We start from the raw sequence: 14,614 nt of genomic DNA, 5'->3' as shown, positions 1-14,614 counted from the left end.
TGCGTGAATATGTATCCTGTAAGAGCCGTCTTAGTAGCAAAGTTGTATCAAAACATCCCTACATTTATACTCCATTCCCTATGTACTAAAGTCCAACATTCCTTTAGATTATTCTAATTACTGACTACCCCTGCATGCTAATCTTTCATGCTTCATGTACTAAGGCCCTTCCACCACAAGATTTTCTATTTTCATTTCATTTAAATAATACACCAGCATATTTTTGAAGTCTGAGGAGCCAAGATAAGTTGTTGGATGCTCTCAAACTTCAACAAGTGCACTGTGGGAAGAAAACTGGCTGGTTGCATCATGACCTGGTTTGGTCATTCGAGTGCCCAAGAACTCAAAAGGCTGCAGAAAGTAGCAAACAGCCAAGTTCATCATAAACTCTAACATCCCATCTTTTGCAGAAAACTACAGTCTTCTCCATAATGTTTGGAACAAAGACATATTTTTCCTTTATTTTCCCCTGTGCTCCACATTTTTAAATTTGTAATTAAACAATTCACATGTGATTAAAGTGCACATTCCAGATTTTATTCAAGCTTATTTGTATACATTTTGGTTTGATCATGTAGGAAGTAAAGCACTTTTTATGCATAGTTCCCTCATTTCAGGGCACCATAATGTTTGGGACATTTAGCTTCACAGGCATGCAGTTACCATTTTTCAAAATGAGGATCAGTTTTGCCAATGAAAGTCAAAGAAGCCATTATGAAGCTAAAAATCAAGAATAAAACAGAAGAGTCATTACCCAAACCTTAAGATTTCCAAAATCAACTGTTTGGAACATAATTAAGAAGAAAAAGCATGCTGATGAGCTCAGTCATCACCAAGGAACTGGTGGGCCAAGGAAGACCTCCACTGCTGATGGCAGAAGAATTCCCATCATAATGAAGAAATATCCGTAAAAGCCTGTCTGGCAGATTAGAAATACTCTTCAGGACATAGTTGTGGGTGTGTCAATGAGCAGAGTCTGCAAAAAACTTCATGAATAGAAATACAGAGGCAGCACTTGAAGATACAAACGATAAATTACCCACAGAAACAGAACGGCCAGATGACAGTTTGCAAAGAAGTATTTAAAAGAGACTGCAGAATTTTGGAGAAAGGTCTTGTGTAACCTGTATCAGAGGAATGGCAAGAGCAAAGTGTGGAGGTGTAAAGGAACTGCCCAGGATCCAAAACATACCACTTCATCTGTGAAACATGGTGGTGAAACATGGCCTGAACATGTGTGGCTGCCACAGGTACTGGCACACTTAGCTTCATTGATGATGTAATTGCTGATGGCAGTTGCAAAATTAATTTTGAGGTACATAGAAACATCTTATCTGCTCAATTTCGAGCAAATGCCTCCAAACTCATTGGAAGGTCCTTCATCCTATAGCAAGACAATGATCCCAGATATACTGCTGAAGCATCAAAGGAGTTTTTCAAAGCTAAATTCAGGAAATTGCTTGCTTGGGCAAGTTAGCCATCTAATCTAAATCCAATTCAGCATGCCTTCATATGCTGAAGAGAAAACTTAAGGGGAAAAGCCCCAAAAGGAAGCAAGAACTAAAGATGGGTCCAGTAGAGGCCTGGCAGAGAAGATACTCAGTACTTGGTGAAGTCTGAATCACAGACTTCAAGCAGTCATTGCATGGAAGGGATTATGCAACAAAGTACTAAACATGACTATTTTAATATACATACCATTGCTCAAATATTACGTCTCAATGAGGGGACTATGTTCAAAAAGTGTTATAATTTCTGCATGGTAAAACCAAAATGTACACAAATAACCTTGAATAAAACATGGAGTATGCAGTTTGATCACATATGAATTATTTGATTACAAATTTTAAAATGTGGAGCACAAGGGCAAATAAAGGAAAAAAGTGTCTTTGTCCCAAACATTAGGGAGGGCACTATAGTTTACTGCAGTGGATGGGAGATTGGAGTTCAAGGTGAACTTGTGGGTGGCGTGACAAGATGGCGTAGAGGGCAGACGTGCGGTCTTAATCCTCCCCAGCCAGTTTTTTTTAAACACCCGTTTTTAAACTTTAAACTGTATATATATGTTTTATATTTGCTTCTAAGTACATTTGTTGTCTATAATGGCAACTAATATTGAAAAACCAAAGACTCAATTACAGAAAAAACTACTTTTTAAAAGTGTTGAAGAATTGAGGCCTACCTATCCAGTTGGAACCACAGAGTTGTCGTCGGGAACTTCCAAGCCACAGAGAACTCCAGCTAGGCTAAGTATTACGCCGGCGCCGGTCTTGTCTCCGCAAGATGGCACCGGCTTCTTGATGAAATGACCGATGTCGACCCGCGCGTTCACGATGTCGTGCGCGCGGGCAACCCGATTGAGCAAAGAGCCCTTAGGCCTGCGCTGCCGTCGGGGGAGTCGGGGACACGCAGGAAGGCGTTGGAGACCGCCCCTGCGCAGCCCCTGGCCCGGCCGGGCATGTGCGGTGCTTCCAGGGTCCGCGATTTGTTGGAGCATGTGTGGTCTGTGGGGGGGCCCGAGCGGCGGCGCCCCGATGTGGTCAGGGTGCCGTCGTCGAGTGTCCAGACCCGCAGCCGCAAGGGAAAAGCCTTGACAACGCTGGAACAAGAAGAAGACTTACCTTTCATGGCCAGTTCACAGGAACAATTGGAGGAGGAGCTTGTAGAAAGTAGGTCTCAAGATGTGGCACTGGAATCTGGATTGAATTCTATTTTTACTGTGCTGGAAGGGATTGCTTACCATATGGATACTTTGTCTCATCAAGTGACTCAAATGCAATCTACAATGTTTAATGTTTCTGAAGATATATCTACACTTAAGAGAGGTTAATAAATGCCTTACTTCAGTAGATGTAGTACAAGAAAATTTTAAAAAGCTTGAGACAGCTTTCTCTGAATGTAAAGAGCAGGTTGCACGTAATAAAGATAAAATAGAGAAAGTGGAAGATTCGTTCGTGGATTGGGGAATTCAGAAGAGAGATTTATTGAAAAAAATTGAATCATTGGAAAATCAAAGTCGGAGAAATAATGTAAAAATTGTGGGTCTTCTGGAAGATATTGAAGGTGCAGATCCAATAAAAAAAATTTAGGAATTGGATCCCTGAGATGTTAGGTAAAGAGTTCTTTCTGGATGGTTTGGTGCTGGAAAGAGCACATAGAGCGTTGAGGAGGAAACCGTTAACAGGTCAACCATCACGAGCAGTGTTAATTTGGTGCCTGAATGATCAGGATAGAGAAATGATTTTGCGGTTGGCGGAACAGAAGACAAGACAAAGTCAAGCTCCAATGATGAGTCAGAATAATAGTTTTTTCTTATGCTGATTTGAGTGAAGAAATTATTAGACATCGACGTGAGTTTAATTCGGCCAAAGATGTGCTGTGGCGGAAAGGATATAAGTTTGCTTTTCGATACCCTGCAATCTTGAAGGTTGTTTATGGTAATTATCAGTCTCAAATTTTTGAGAATGACTATGATGCATTGGTTTTCGCTAATTCGTTACCGGATTTACGTGGTCAGGGAAGAATTTCACTGTTGTCACCTCAAAGAAGGGCCAATGAACATGGAAATGGACAGAATGGAAAGAATGGGAAAGATGGGAGGAAGGAGGCTTTGACACATAGTCCTAGTGATGTTGAAGATTCGAATCAATCTCTGGGACTGGAGTCCCAGGGCTGAATATATTAATGATGTTAAATTACATTATTATATATATTGTATTTCTGGCTGGGTGGAGGTGGATGGCTCTGATATCTTTGATAGTCATCTGCCACTGGTGGGGTGTTCCACACCCAGTTTTTTAGGGAATTACTACCTTTGGGTGTTTTTTTGGGGGGGGGAATTAATTGTGTTCCTTTTCATATTAACTTTTTTATAACATTAGGGGATGGAGAGTAGATTTTGTTAACAGGAGAACATTTTTTTTATACTACGTGTTTATATTAATAGTTTACTAAAATGTCTAGTTTGAAATTTGCAACTTTTAATGTTCAGGGATTAAATAATCCAATTAAGCGAAAGCGAGTTTTAGCTTATATTCAGAAAATCAAAATTGATATTGATTTTTTACAAGAAACACATTTGACTGAAAAAGAACATTTGAAATTGAAAAGAGATTGGGTTGGTCATGTTTTTTTTCTTCATTTAACTCTAAGGCAAAAGGTGTAGCGATTTTAGTTCATAAGAATTTATCTTTTGAGTTACAGACTGTAGAGGGGAATGCTGGGAGGGTTTTAAAAGTGGATTGTAAAATTTTAATGAACTTTGGACTTTACTTGGTATCTGTGCACCTAATGTGGATGATGAATGTTTTATTTCAGACGCTTTTTTGTTATTAAGTCAAGCTAATGAAAATATTCTAGTTGGGGGAGATTTTAATTGTGTTTTGGATCCATTAATGGATAAATCCCCAAAATGTATTAGAAAATCAAAGATGGTGATACAAATAGGGGCTTTAATGAAAGACTTAAATTTGGAAGATATTTGGAGAAGGATTAATCCGATAGAGAAAGATTTTTCTTTTTATTCTTCTAAGCATGATTCCTTTTCTAGAATAGATTTTGTTTTAGTATCGGCAAATTTACAGGGAAAAATATTGCGGGCAGATAATAGAGTAGAGTAATATCTGATCATTCTTTATTATTTTTTTCTTAGGAAAGTTCGGAGGTGTTACGTCCATCTTATAGATGGAGGTTTAATACAATGTTGTTGAAAAAACCTGAGTTTGTTGCTTTTGTTAAGAAACAAATTGATTTTTTTTCTTAATAGAAAATGTTAACTCTGTTCAAAGTAGATTTGTAGTATGGAATGCGTTAAAGGCTTATTTAAGAGGACAAATAATTAGTCATGGTACTAAAGTTAAGAAAGGGTATATGGTTGAAAGTATTAAATTAGAAAAGCAGATTGATGAGTTGGAGAAGGAATTTCAGAAGGGAGTAACAGAAGATAGTTTTGACTAGATTGAAATTGCGATATAATACATTACAGACTTATCAATTTGAATGTTTAATTAATCAAACCAAACAACGATATTATGAGTGGGGTGAGAAGACGCATAAAGTATTTGCGTGGCAGTTAAAGAAGGAGCAAACCTCAAGGGTTATTAATGCTGTTAAAAAGGATTCAATAGTTACCTATAAACTTCAGGAAATCAATGAACAGTTTTATTCATTTTATAAAAATTATACACTTCTGAGGGAAAACAGGATAATGAATCTATTGATTCTTTTTTATCTACATTAAAGTTACTAGCATTAGATGAAGAGGATGTTATAGATATGGAAGCTCCGTTCACAGATTTAGAAATTAAGACCGCTATGATGGAAATGCCTAATGGTAAGTCACCAGGAGATGACGGATTTTCGGTGGAATTTTATAAAGTTTTTAATGAAGATTTATCTTCGGTGTTTGGGGAGGTATTACAACAAGTGACTGAACATTATGAGTTACCAGAATCTTGTTCTAGTGCTTTAATTACTGTAATTCCAAAGAAAGTTAGAGATCCATTAAAGATGTCTTCGTATAGACCTAGTTCTTTATTGAATGTGGACTATAAAATAATAGCTAAATTGTTAGCAAATCAGCTTGCTAAATATTTACCTAAATTGATACAAGTAGATCAAACAGGTTTTATTAAAAATAGATCTGCTTCGGATAATATTCTTCGACTAATTAGTTTGACCAATGCATGCCGACGGCAGCCCAACCATCCAATAGTAGTTGCACTTGATGAGGAAAAAGCTTTTGATAGAGTCGAATGGAATTTTTTATTTAAGGTCTTGGAAAAGTTTAAATTTGGCCCTTTTTTTATTGGCTGGGTTAAAGCTTTATGTACAAACCCGACTGCTAGGGTGATGACAAATGGACAGATTTTGTCGTTATTTAAATTAACACATTCTACTCAACAGGGTTGTCCATTGTCACCAGCCCTATTTGCATTGGTTATTGAACCGTTAGCTCAATTAGTATGGCAAAATGAGCAGCTACAAGGAATGAGAGTTTTGGATGAGGAGTACAAGATTAATTTATTTGCAGATGATGTTTTGATATACTTAACAAATCCGGAACAATCTTTGCCGCATTTACGGGAATGTTTATTACAGTATGGATCACTATCTGGGTATTATGTTAATTGGAATAAATGTGAAATTTTACCAGTAGGTGAAGGAAATTATTCAGTTTATAAAAATGTTCTTAATTTGAAATGGACAGATAAAATTAAATATTTAGGAATAATTGTGAATACTGAGTATCAATCTTTACATAAATTGAAATATGTTCCACTGTTGAAAAAGATAAAAGCAGACTTAGTTAAGTGGAAAGACCTTCCGTTAACTTTAATTGGCTGGGTTAATTGTATTAAAATGAATATTTTTCCACGTATTCAATATTTGTTTCAATCAATACAATGTTTTCTTACAAGGAACCTTTTCCAAGATTTAAATACAGCTACCAGGGAATTTTTATGGAAAGGTAAATTACCAAGGGTAGCATTAAGTAAGCATACTTGGAAGTATGCATTAGGTGGATTGCAATTACCTAATTTTCAGAATTATTATGAGGCAGCCCAACTAAAATTTATTAGTGGTTTGATGGATTTGGATCAATCTCCAAGTTGGGCCAAAGTTGAGATGGCATGTATTTCTGAAACTGCAGTACATCAATTTATATTACGGTGGAATATAGATTTATTACAGGAGTATAGTGTGCTAATATTAAAGCATCTGTTGATGTTATGGACAAAAAAGAATAAGATTATAGGATCAAAGGGGAAATTATCTATTTTAACGCCATTATATAATAATCAGCTTATTCATTTTTCATTGTTTAACAGTCATATAAAGAATTAGGATTTTAAGGGTATAAAAATATTGCAGGATTGTTTTGTAGATGGTCAATTTCTTTCTTTTACTCAATTGAAAGAACGTTTTGATATTGCCAAAAAATTCTTTATTATCAACTTCGATCGTTGGTAAAAAAAATATGGTAGAGAGATGATTTTACCTGTATTGTTGGAGTTTGAGTCTTTGATTTCTTCTATGCCTAAAAAGGGTTATATTTCTGTTATGTATCAAGTATTACAAGATAATATGGATAAGTTGGAATGGAAAAAATCTAAGTTTAAATGGGAAAATTATTTAACTTTAGTTTTTCCTGAAGATTATTGGATGGATGTATGTCATGTGTTACTAAATAGACAAATGCATGATACAGTATGGTTAATTATAATTTTTTGCATCAGTTATATTTAACTCCTGAGAAATTGAAAAAATATGGCTTTAGTAATTCAGATTCCTGTTTTAGATGTGGTACATGTGTTGGAACATGCTGTTTGGTCTTGTATGTATGTACAACCATTTTGGGAAGAAATTAAGTCAATTTTGGAAAAATTGTATAAGATTAAGTTACCATTGGATACATCTGTTTTTCTACTGGGATATGTGATTCCTTTAAGGGGATTGGGGTTGGGTAAATTTCAAATTGCATTTGTATATTTAGCATTGTCCGTAGCTCGAAAGTGTATAGCAAGTACATGGAAGGATAATATAGTGATTAGTATAATGAGATGGCATAATGAAATGAAAGCTTGTATTGTTATGGATAAAATTACCTATGTTCTGCATGATAATTATTCTTTTTTTGTTAATAAGTGGTCATTATATTTGGAATATATGCATTTAGAGGTACTTTGATTTTTTTTTAGGTTTTTTTCATACTTTTTTTGGCTCTCCTTGGGTGGGAGGGGATGGGGTTCCATTTCTCTTTTTTTAATTTTTATTTTTACATATATAAAAATTTTGTTATGAAGTGTATTTTGTATGTCTACCAATAATTTTGAATAAATAAAGTTTGATAAAAATGGTGAACTTGTGGAGGGCAGTGAATGTAAGGAGCTGCCTCAAAAAGGCAGCGAACATCACCCTGATCACAACTTCTTCTCATAGCTGCTTTCAAGCAGAAGATATAGAAGGCTGAAAACCAGGTTCAAGACAAGTTTTTAATTCAACAGCCATCAGGCTCTTGATCCTGTCCTAATCTCAGAATGCTCTGACACAACAAAAGGACTGTCTGCACTATTGAAGCTTTTTTTGCACTAACTATAACTCTAATCTATCTCTTTTTTTAATATTTATTATTTCTTTCCTTACTGGAATTTAATGTATTCTTTTGTAGTCAGTGCACCTGTTTAGACCTTATGCACCTGTTTAGCTGCAGTGAATTAGAATTTCAATGTCTACGTTCATTGATTTCAGATTTATTGTCATAGTATATCCAGGACATTACATACAACCCTGAGATTCTTTATACTGCGGGCCAGGCAGAATTATCACATATTGGTAGTGCAAAATAAACTGTACACAATGTTTACATATAAACAAATAAGAAAATGTTATCAATTGTGCAATACAGAGAGGAGAAAAAAAACCAATCAATAATATGCAAAGGAAGAGTCCTTAAATGAGTTCCTGATTAAATTTGTTGTTGAGGAGTCTGATGGTGGAGGGGTAGCAGCTGTCCCTGAACCTGGTGGTGTGAGTCTTGTGGCACCTATACCTCTTTCCTGAAGGCAGTAGCGAGAACAGAGCATGTGCTGGGTGGTATGAATCCTTGATGATTGCTGCTCTCTGACAGCAGCTTTCCCCAAAGATGTTCTTGATGGTAGGAAAGGGTTTGTCTATGGTATCCTAGGTTGTGTTCACTACCTTTTTCAGGGCTTTATGCTTAGGGGTATTAATGTCCCCATACCAGACTATGATGTAGCTGGTCAGCACACTTTTCACCACACATCTGTAGAAATTTGCCAGGGTTTCTGATGTCATATTAAGCCTTCACACACTCCTGAGGAAGTACAGGTGTTGATGTGCTTTCTTCACAATACCATTAGTGTGTTGGCTCCAGGAAAAATCCTCTGAGATAGTGACTCCTAAGAATTTGCTCACCCTCTCCACCTTTGATTTCCCCCAATGGTCACTGGGTCATACACATCTGGTTTTTCCTTCCAGAAATCAGTAACAACTCCTTTGTTTGGTGACATTGAGTGTGAGGTTATTGTTGGTACATCATTCGGCCAAATTTTCAACCTCCCTCCTATACGCTGACTCATCACCTCTTTTTATACAACCCACTACTGTTGTATCGTCAGTGAATTTGTAGATGTGGTGTGTTGTACCAAGCCTCACACTCATAGGTGTAAAGCAAATAGAGCAGGAGGCCAGTGGTGCTCCAGTACTGACGGAGATTGTGGAGAAGATGATCTTACCAATCCTCACTGATTGTGGCCTGTAAGTGAGGAAATCAAGGATCCCATTGCACAGTGGGGTGTTGAGTTCCAGGTTTTGGAATAGTTGTGTGGATGACAATAAACTCATTATCAAATAATAATGGATTTTTATTGACCTTCTATGTCTCCTATTAAACTCCATCTGTCACCATTTAGCCTATTAATTTAACCTAACAGTATCCTTTTGCAGGCTCTTTTGTGCCCTCACAATTTGCAAACCTATCTCTCCTTGTACATTTGACTCCAATACACTGCTCTCTTTCAGCAGTCTTCACCTCCCTTCCATTTCCCACAATACCTCTGGTGGAATGCTTCTAAACTTTCAGGAACATAAGAAGATGAGAAAGGCAAAGGCCATTTGCTCATTAATCCTGCTCTGCCATTCAATATGATCATGGCTGCTCAGCCCCAGGCATCATCTCTCTGCCTCCAGTTCCCCACTGCTCTCAATTTTAAAAAAAGTATCTGCATCCTCTCTGCCCACAATGACATCAGCTCCCCAACCACCTGGAGCAGGGATGGTACTGCAGCTCCACAGGCTTTCTGAGAATAGCAATAAAGACAAGACCAGGTGACAGGGCATAGAGAAGGTGGTCAGCTTGGCTCTGTGATCATATAGAACTATAGAACACAGAAACTGGCCCTTCAGCTCATCTAGTCTGTTCCAAACTATTATTCTGTTTGTTCCTATTGATCCACTCCTGAACCATAGCCCTCCATACACCTCCCATCCATGGACCTATCCATATTCTGTCTAACTCAAGTCTGCATCCAGCACTTCAGCTGATAGCTCATTCCACACTCTCACCACTTGCTGCATGAAGAAGTTCCTCTGAATGTTCCCTTTAAACATTTCCCCTTTCACCATTTACCCCTGTCCTCCAGTTATAACCTAGAGTCAGCAGAGTGTACAGTGAAGCTGCCTTTACCATTCTACCTGATTGGCAGTAATCCACACAGCCTTGTCCTCACTCTGCTTCTTTCTCTCAGTGCACGGTCATGACCCGAGTTGAGATTGACAAGGAGTATGCAGTGCTGGTGAAACGTTCTGAACAGCTTCTTGGCGCACTCCAGAAGAAGAAACAGGAGGAGGAGGAAACCGAGCGGCTACGCGCCATCCAGCAGGAAATGGAACGAGAGCAGAAAAGGCACGCAGAGGAGGAACAACGTCGGAAGCAGGAGGAAGAAGACCGGCGATTGTGAGTATGCTGCCACATTACCATATCCATGAGGCTACAGCGGGATAGAGTCCTTCAGTGTAGTACCAGACCTTTAGGCCCAACTTGCCCATGCGGACCAAAATGTCTCACCCACATAGACCCACCTGCCTGTGTTTGGCCCAAATCTGTCCAAACCAGTGGTTTTCAAACTTTTTCTTTTCACTCTCATACCACCTTAAGTAATCCCTATGCCATTAGTGCTCTGTGATTAGTAAGGGATTACTTAAGATGGCATGTGAGTGGAAAGAAAAAGTTTGAAAACCACTGTTTTAATCGTACCAAATTGACTCGTTATGTGCACAGTTTCATAACTCCAAAGGAAATGGGCCAATGACAATTTTTCTCAAGCAAAATATTTCAGTAACAATTGAGCAGTAGTCTAGAGCAGTGGTTCTCAGCCTTTTTACTCCACTCAAATACCACCTTAAGTAATCCTTTACCAATCACAGAGCACCTATGGCATAGGGATTACTTAAGGGTGGTATATGAGTGGAAAGAAAAAGTTTGAAAACCACTGGTCTAAACCCATCCTATCTATTTATCTATCCAAACATTGCAATAGTACCGACCTCAACCACCTCCAGAAGCCCATTCCATACACCCACTACCTGAGTACCTTCAGCTTCCAGCTTCCTGTTGAATATTCCCCCACCCCCACCTTATTCTACAACCTCTGATTATCAATTCCCCCACTCTGGGCAAAAGACTTTGTGTGTTCACCTAACCTATTCCTCTTATAATCTTGTCTAACACAATGAGATCACCCTCACCCTCCTGCTCTCCAAGGGACAAAGCCTTCACCTGCTCAACCTCCCTCAATAGCTCAGGCCCCTGAGCCCTGGCAACGTCATTATAAGTCTCCTCTGCACCCTCTCCACTTAAGAACCTCTTCAGCATGGTGACCAAAACTGAACACAATGCATCAAATGGGGCCTTACCAATGTCACCAATAACTGCAACATGACCTCCCAACTTCTATACTCAACATTCTGTCCAATGAAGGCCAATATGCAGAAAACCTTTTTGACCACCCTACCCACCTGTGATGACACTTTCAAGGTACAGTGTACTTGTATACCTGGATTTCTTTGCTCCTGAGCACTCCCCAGATCTCAACTATTTACTGTTTAGATCCAAAAATGCAACACCTCACATTTTATGTGTTAAATTCCATCAAACTTTCCACTGCCTACCTGCTCAACTGATCAAGATCTTGCTACAATCTTTGGCAACATTCTTCACTATCGACAATACCAGATATTTGAGTATCATTTGCAAACTTGTTAATCATGCCATGTATGTTTTCATCTAAATCTTAGATGTAGATGACAAATAGCAATGGGCCCAGCACCGAATGCTGTGGCACACCATTTGTCACAGGCCTCTAGTCTGAAAAATATCCTTCTACCATTACTCTCTGCTCTGTACCATGAAGCCAATTTTCTATCCATTCTGCTATCTCACCTTGGATCCCATGTGATCTAACCATCCAGAGCAGCTACTGTGTGGAACCTGAATGCCTTGCTGAAATCCATGTAAACAATGTCTGCCCTCGGTCACATCATCCCTTTTTTAAATTTTTTTTTCCATAAATAGACATAGTAAACTCTCCAATATCAAAGTGTGTATGTGTATATATATTTTTTTCATTACAAAAGGATAAACAAAACAACCCCGTTTCCCCCCTCCCCTTCCCTTTTCACAATATAGATACACCACCAGGGCTCACATTTATGTTGACCATAAAAATTCCATTTGGGGGAAGTCATTTGCATTTATACTACAGCAGCATCTATTATTGTTCTTTTTATTATTGAGGTTATAATTATAATTGGGCCCCTATATGATCCAAATATGGCTGCCATATCTTGATAATTATATCATATTTATTCTTTAAGTTGTATGTAAATTTTTCCATAGGTATGCAACTATTCATCTCAGCAGTCCATCGTGCTATATATAGAGGGGAGTCAGATTTCCAATATATTTCTTAGCCACTGCTAAGGTTATTTTAGCAAATGAAATTTGGAAGTTAGTTTATTGCTTATTTCAATGAAGTTGCTCAAGAGATAAAGCTCTGGGTCACCCGTGAAGGCCATCCCATTATCCTTCCGAATGGAGGACCATCGCCTTCCCAAGATCGTGTTCTATGGTGAGCTCTCCACTGGCCACCGAGACAGAGGTGCACCAAAGAAGAGGTACAAGGACTGCTTAAAGAAATCTCTTGGTGCCTGCCACATTGACCACCGCCAGTGGGCTGATATCACCTCCAACCGTGCATCTTGACGCCTCACAGTTCGGCGGGCAGCAACCTCCTTTGAAGAAGACCGCAGAGCCCACCTCACTGACAAAAGACAAAGGAGGAAAAACCCAACCCCAACCAACCAATTTTCCCTTGCAACCGCTGCAACCGTGCCTACCTGTCCCACATCGGACTTGTCAGTCACCAACGAGCCTGCAGCAGACGTGGACATACCCCTCCATAAATCTTCGTCCGTGAAGCCAAGCCAAAGATTTCAGATTTCTTTCCCACACCTAAAATACTTCTCCAATATTTCAGATTTTGATTTGTGCAACTTCTGTGGTATAGGTATAATTGATGTAGAAAATTATATTGCACTAATCCATATTTTACATTCATAATTGATGTCCTGCCATCCAAACACCAATCAGACCAACATCTTTCCATTATTGCAACACCTAAATCCGGCTCCCATCTCTCTCTCTCTCTTGATCTCTAAATCTGGTTTTGCACTTTCATTATAAATTTGGGTGTGTACCCCAGTCAAATTGTTCATTCCATTTCACTAATTTCAGATGGGGCCAAACCTGGCCCCCATCTTTCTTTTAGGAATTATCTTAGCTGGAGAAAACAAAAGAAAATCCCAGTAGCTACTCTGTATTTATTTCTTAGTTGTTCAAAAGACACAAGAGATCCCTCCACATAACAGTCATCAATATATCTTACTCCTTTATCATACCCTGAATTCAATATTTTGTTTCCCAGATTCATAGGCAGCGACACATTTTTACATAATGGTGTTCTCATGATATTCCTGCTTTTTTTTCCAATACACTCATTTATTTCTTGCCATATTCTAATCCTATGTATTAATATAGGGTTATTTGTCTTTTTTGTTATTAACAACATTCCACCTAAATAAAGTCCTTCACTGTCTCTTTTATTGAGTTCAATCCCATTCAAATCCAAGAGGGTGGACTGTCTTCTTCAAAGTCCTCCCAGTTTATAATCCGATGTTAGTTTTTCCAATGAAATTCTCATCACTTTATTATCCATAGGAATTGTCTTGTGTAATTATTTAATAATTTAAAGAAATTTTTAGGTAGTGCAATAGGCAATGATTGATAAAAATACTGTAATCTTGGCATCACCTTCATTTTAATATAATTTACTTTTCCCACTAGAATAATCGGCAGGTCTTTCCATTTCTGTAAATCTTTATTTTTTTCTAAAAGAGGAGTGTAATTAAATTTATATAAATTCTGTAAATTATTATCTGACATTTTTCCTAAATATTTGATTCCATCTACCTTCCATTAAAATCTACTACCTTTTTGATACCTTTCATTAATCAAAATTCTTCAGTGACATTATCTCACCCTTGTCCATATTTATTTTGTAACCTGATATTCTTCCATATTTTTTTAATATTGTTTGTAATTTTATCTAGGATTCAGCCAGGTCAGACATGTATAATAGCACATCATCAGTAATTAAGATAATTTTATGTCCTTCTTGTCCAATTTCGAGCCCTTACTATCCAGATCTCTCCTTATAATCTTCGCCATTGGCTCAATAGCAAGGATAAAAAGCACTGGGGACAGAGGACACCCCTGTCTACTCAATGGGAAAACTGGTGACATCTGATTATTAGTTATAATTTTGGCTTGTGGTTTATGATAAAGAGTTATTATCCAATTTATAAATTTTCTGCTTAAACCAAATTTTCCCAATGTTTTAAATAGGAAGGACCATTCTAAACCTTGGTCACATCTTCAACAACTTGATCAGATTTGTGAGACATGACCTTCCACTTACAAAACCATGCTGGCTATCCCTAATCAGCCCATGCTCATCCAAATGCAAGTATATCC

The 14,614-nt window shown here is 37.9% G+C and overlaps 1 protein-coding gene across 3 annotated transcripts in view; it reads left to right on the top strand.

The window, feature by feature from the left end:
- Nucleotides 1-14,614, top strand: part of LOC138760866 (unconventional myosin-VI-like) — a 366,187-nt gene that overhangs the window by 304,638 nt on the left and 46,935 nt on the right. For all 3 annotated transcript variants that reach the window (XM_069932099.1, XM_069932097.1, XM_069932098.1), the window contains exon 26: nucleotides 10,269-10,477. In XM_069932099.1, coding sequence (XP_069788200.1) covers nucleotides 10,269-10,477 — 209 coding nt within the window. The remainder of the gene's footprint in view (nucleotides 1-10,268; nucleotides 10,478-14,614) is intronic.

Source organism: Narcine bancroftii, chromosome 4, assembly GCF_036971445.1.
Source record: "Narcine bancroftii isolate sNarBan1 chromosome 4, sNarBan1.hap1, whole genome shotgun sequence".
NCBI lineage: Eukaryota > Metazoa > Chordata > Chondrichthyes > Torpediniformes > Narcinidae > Narcine > Narcine bancroftii.
This window is presented reverse-complemented; position numbering and strand designations above follow the sequence as displayed.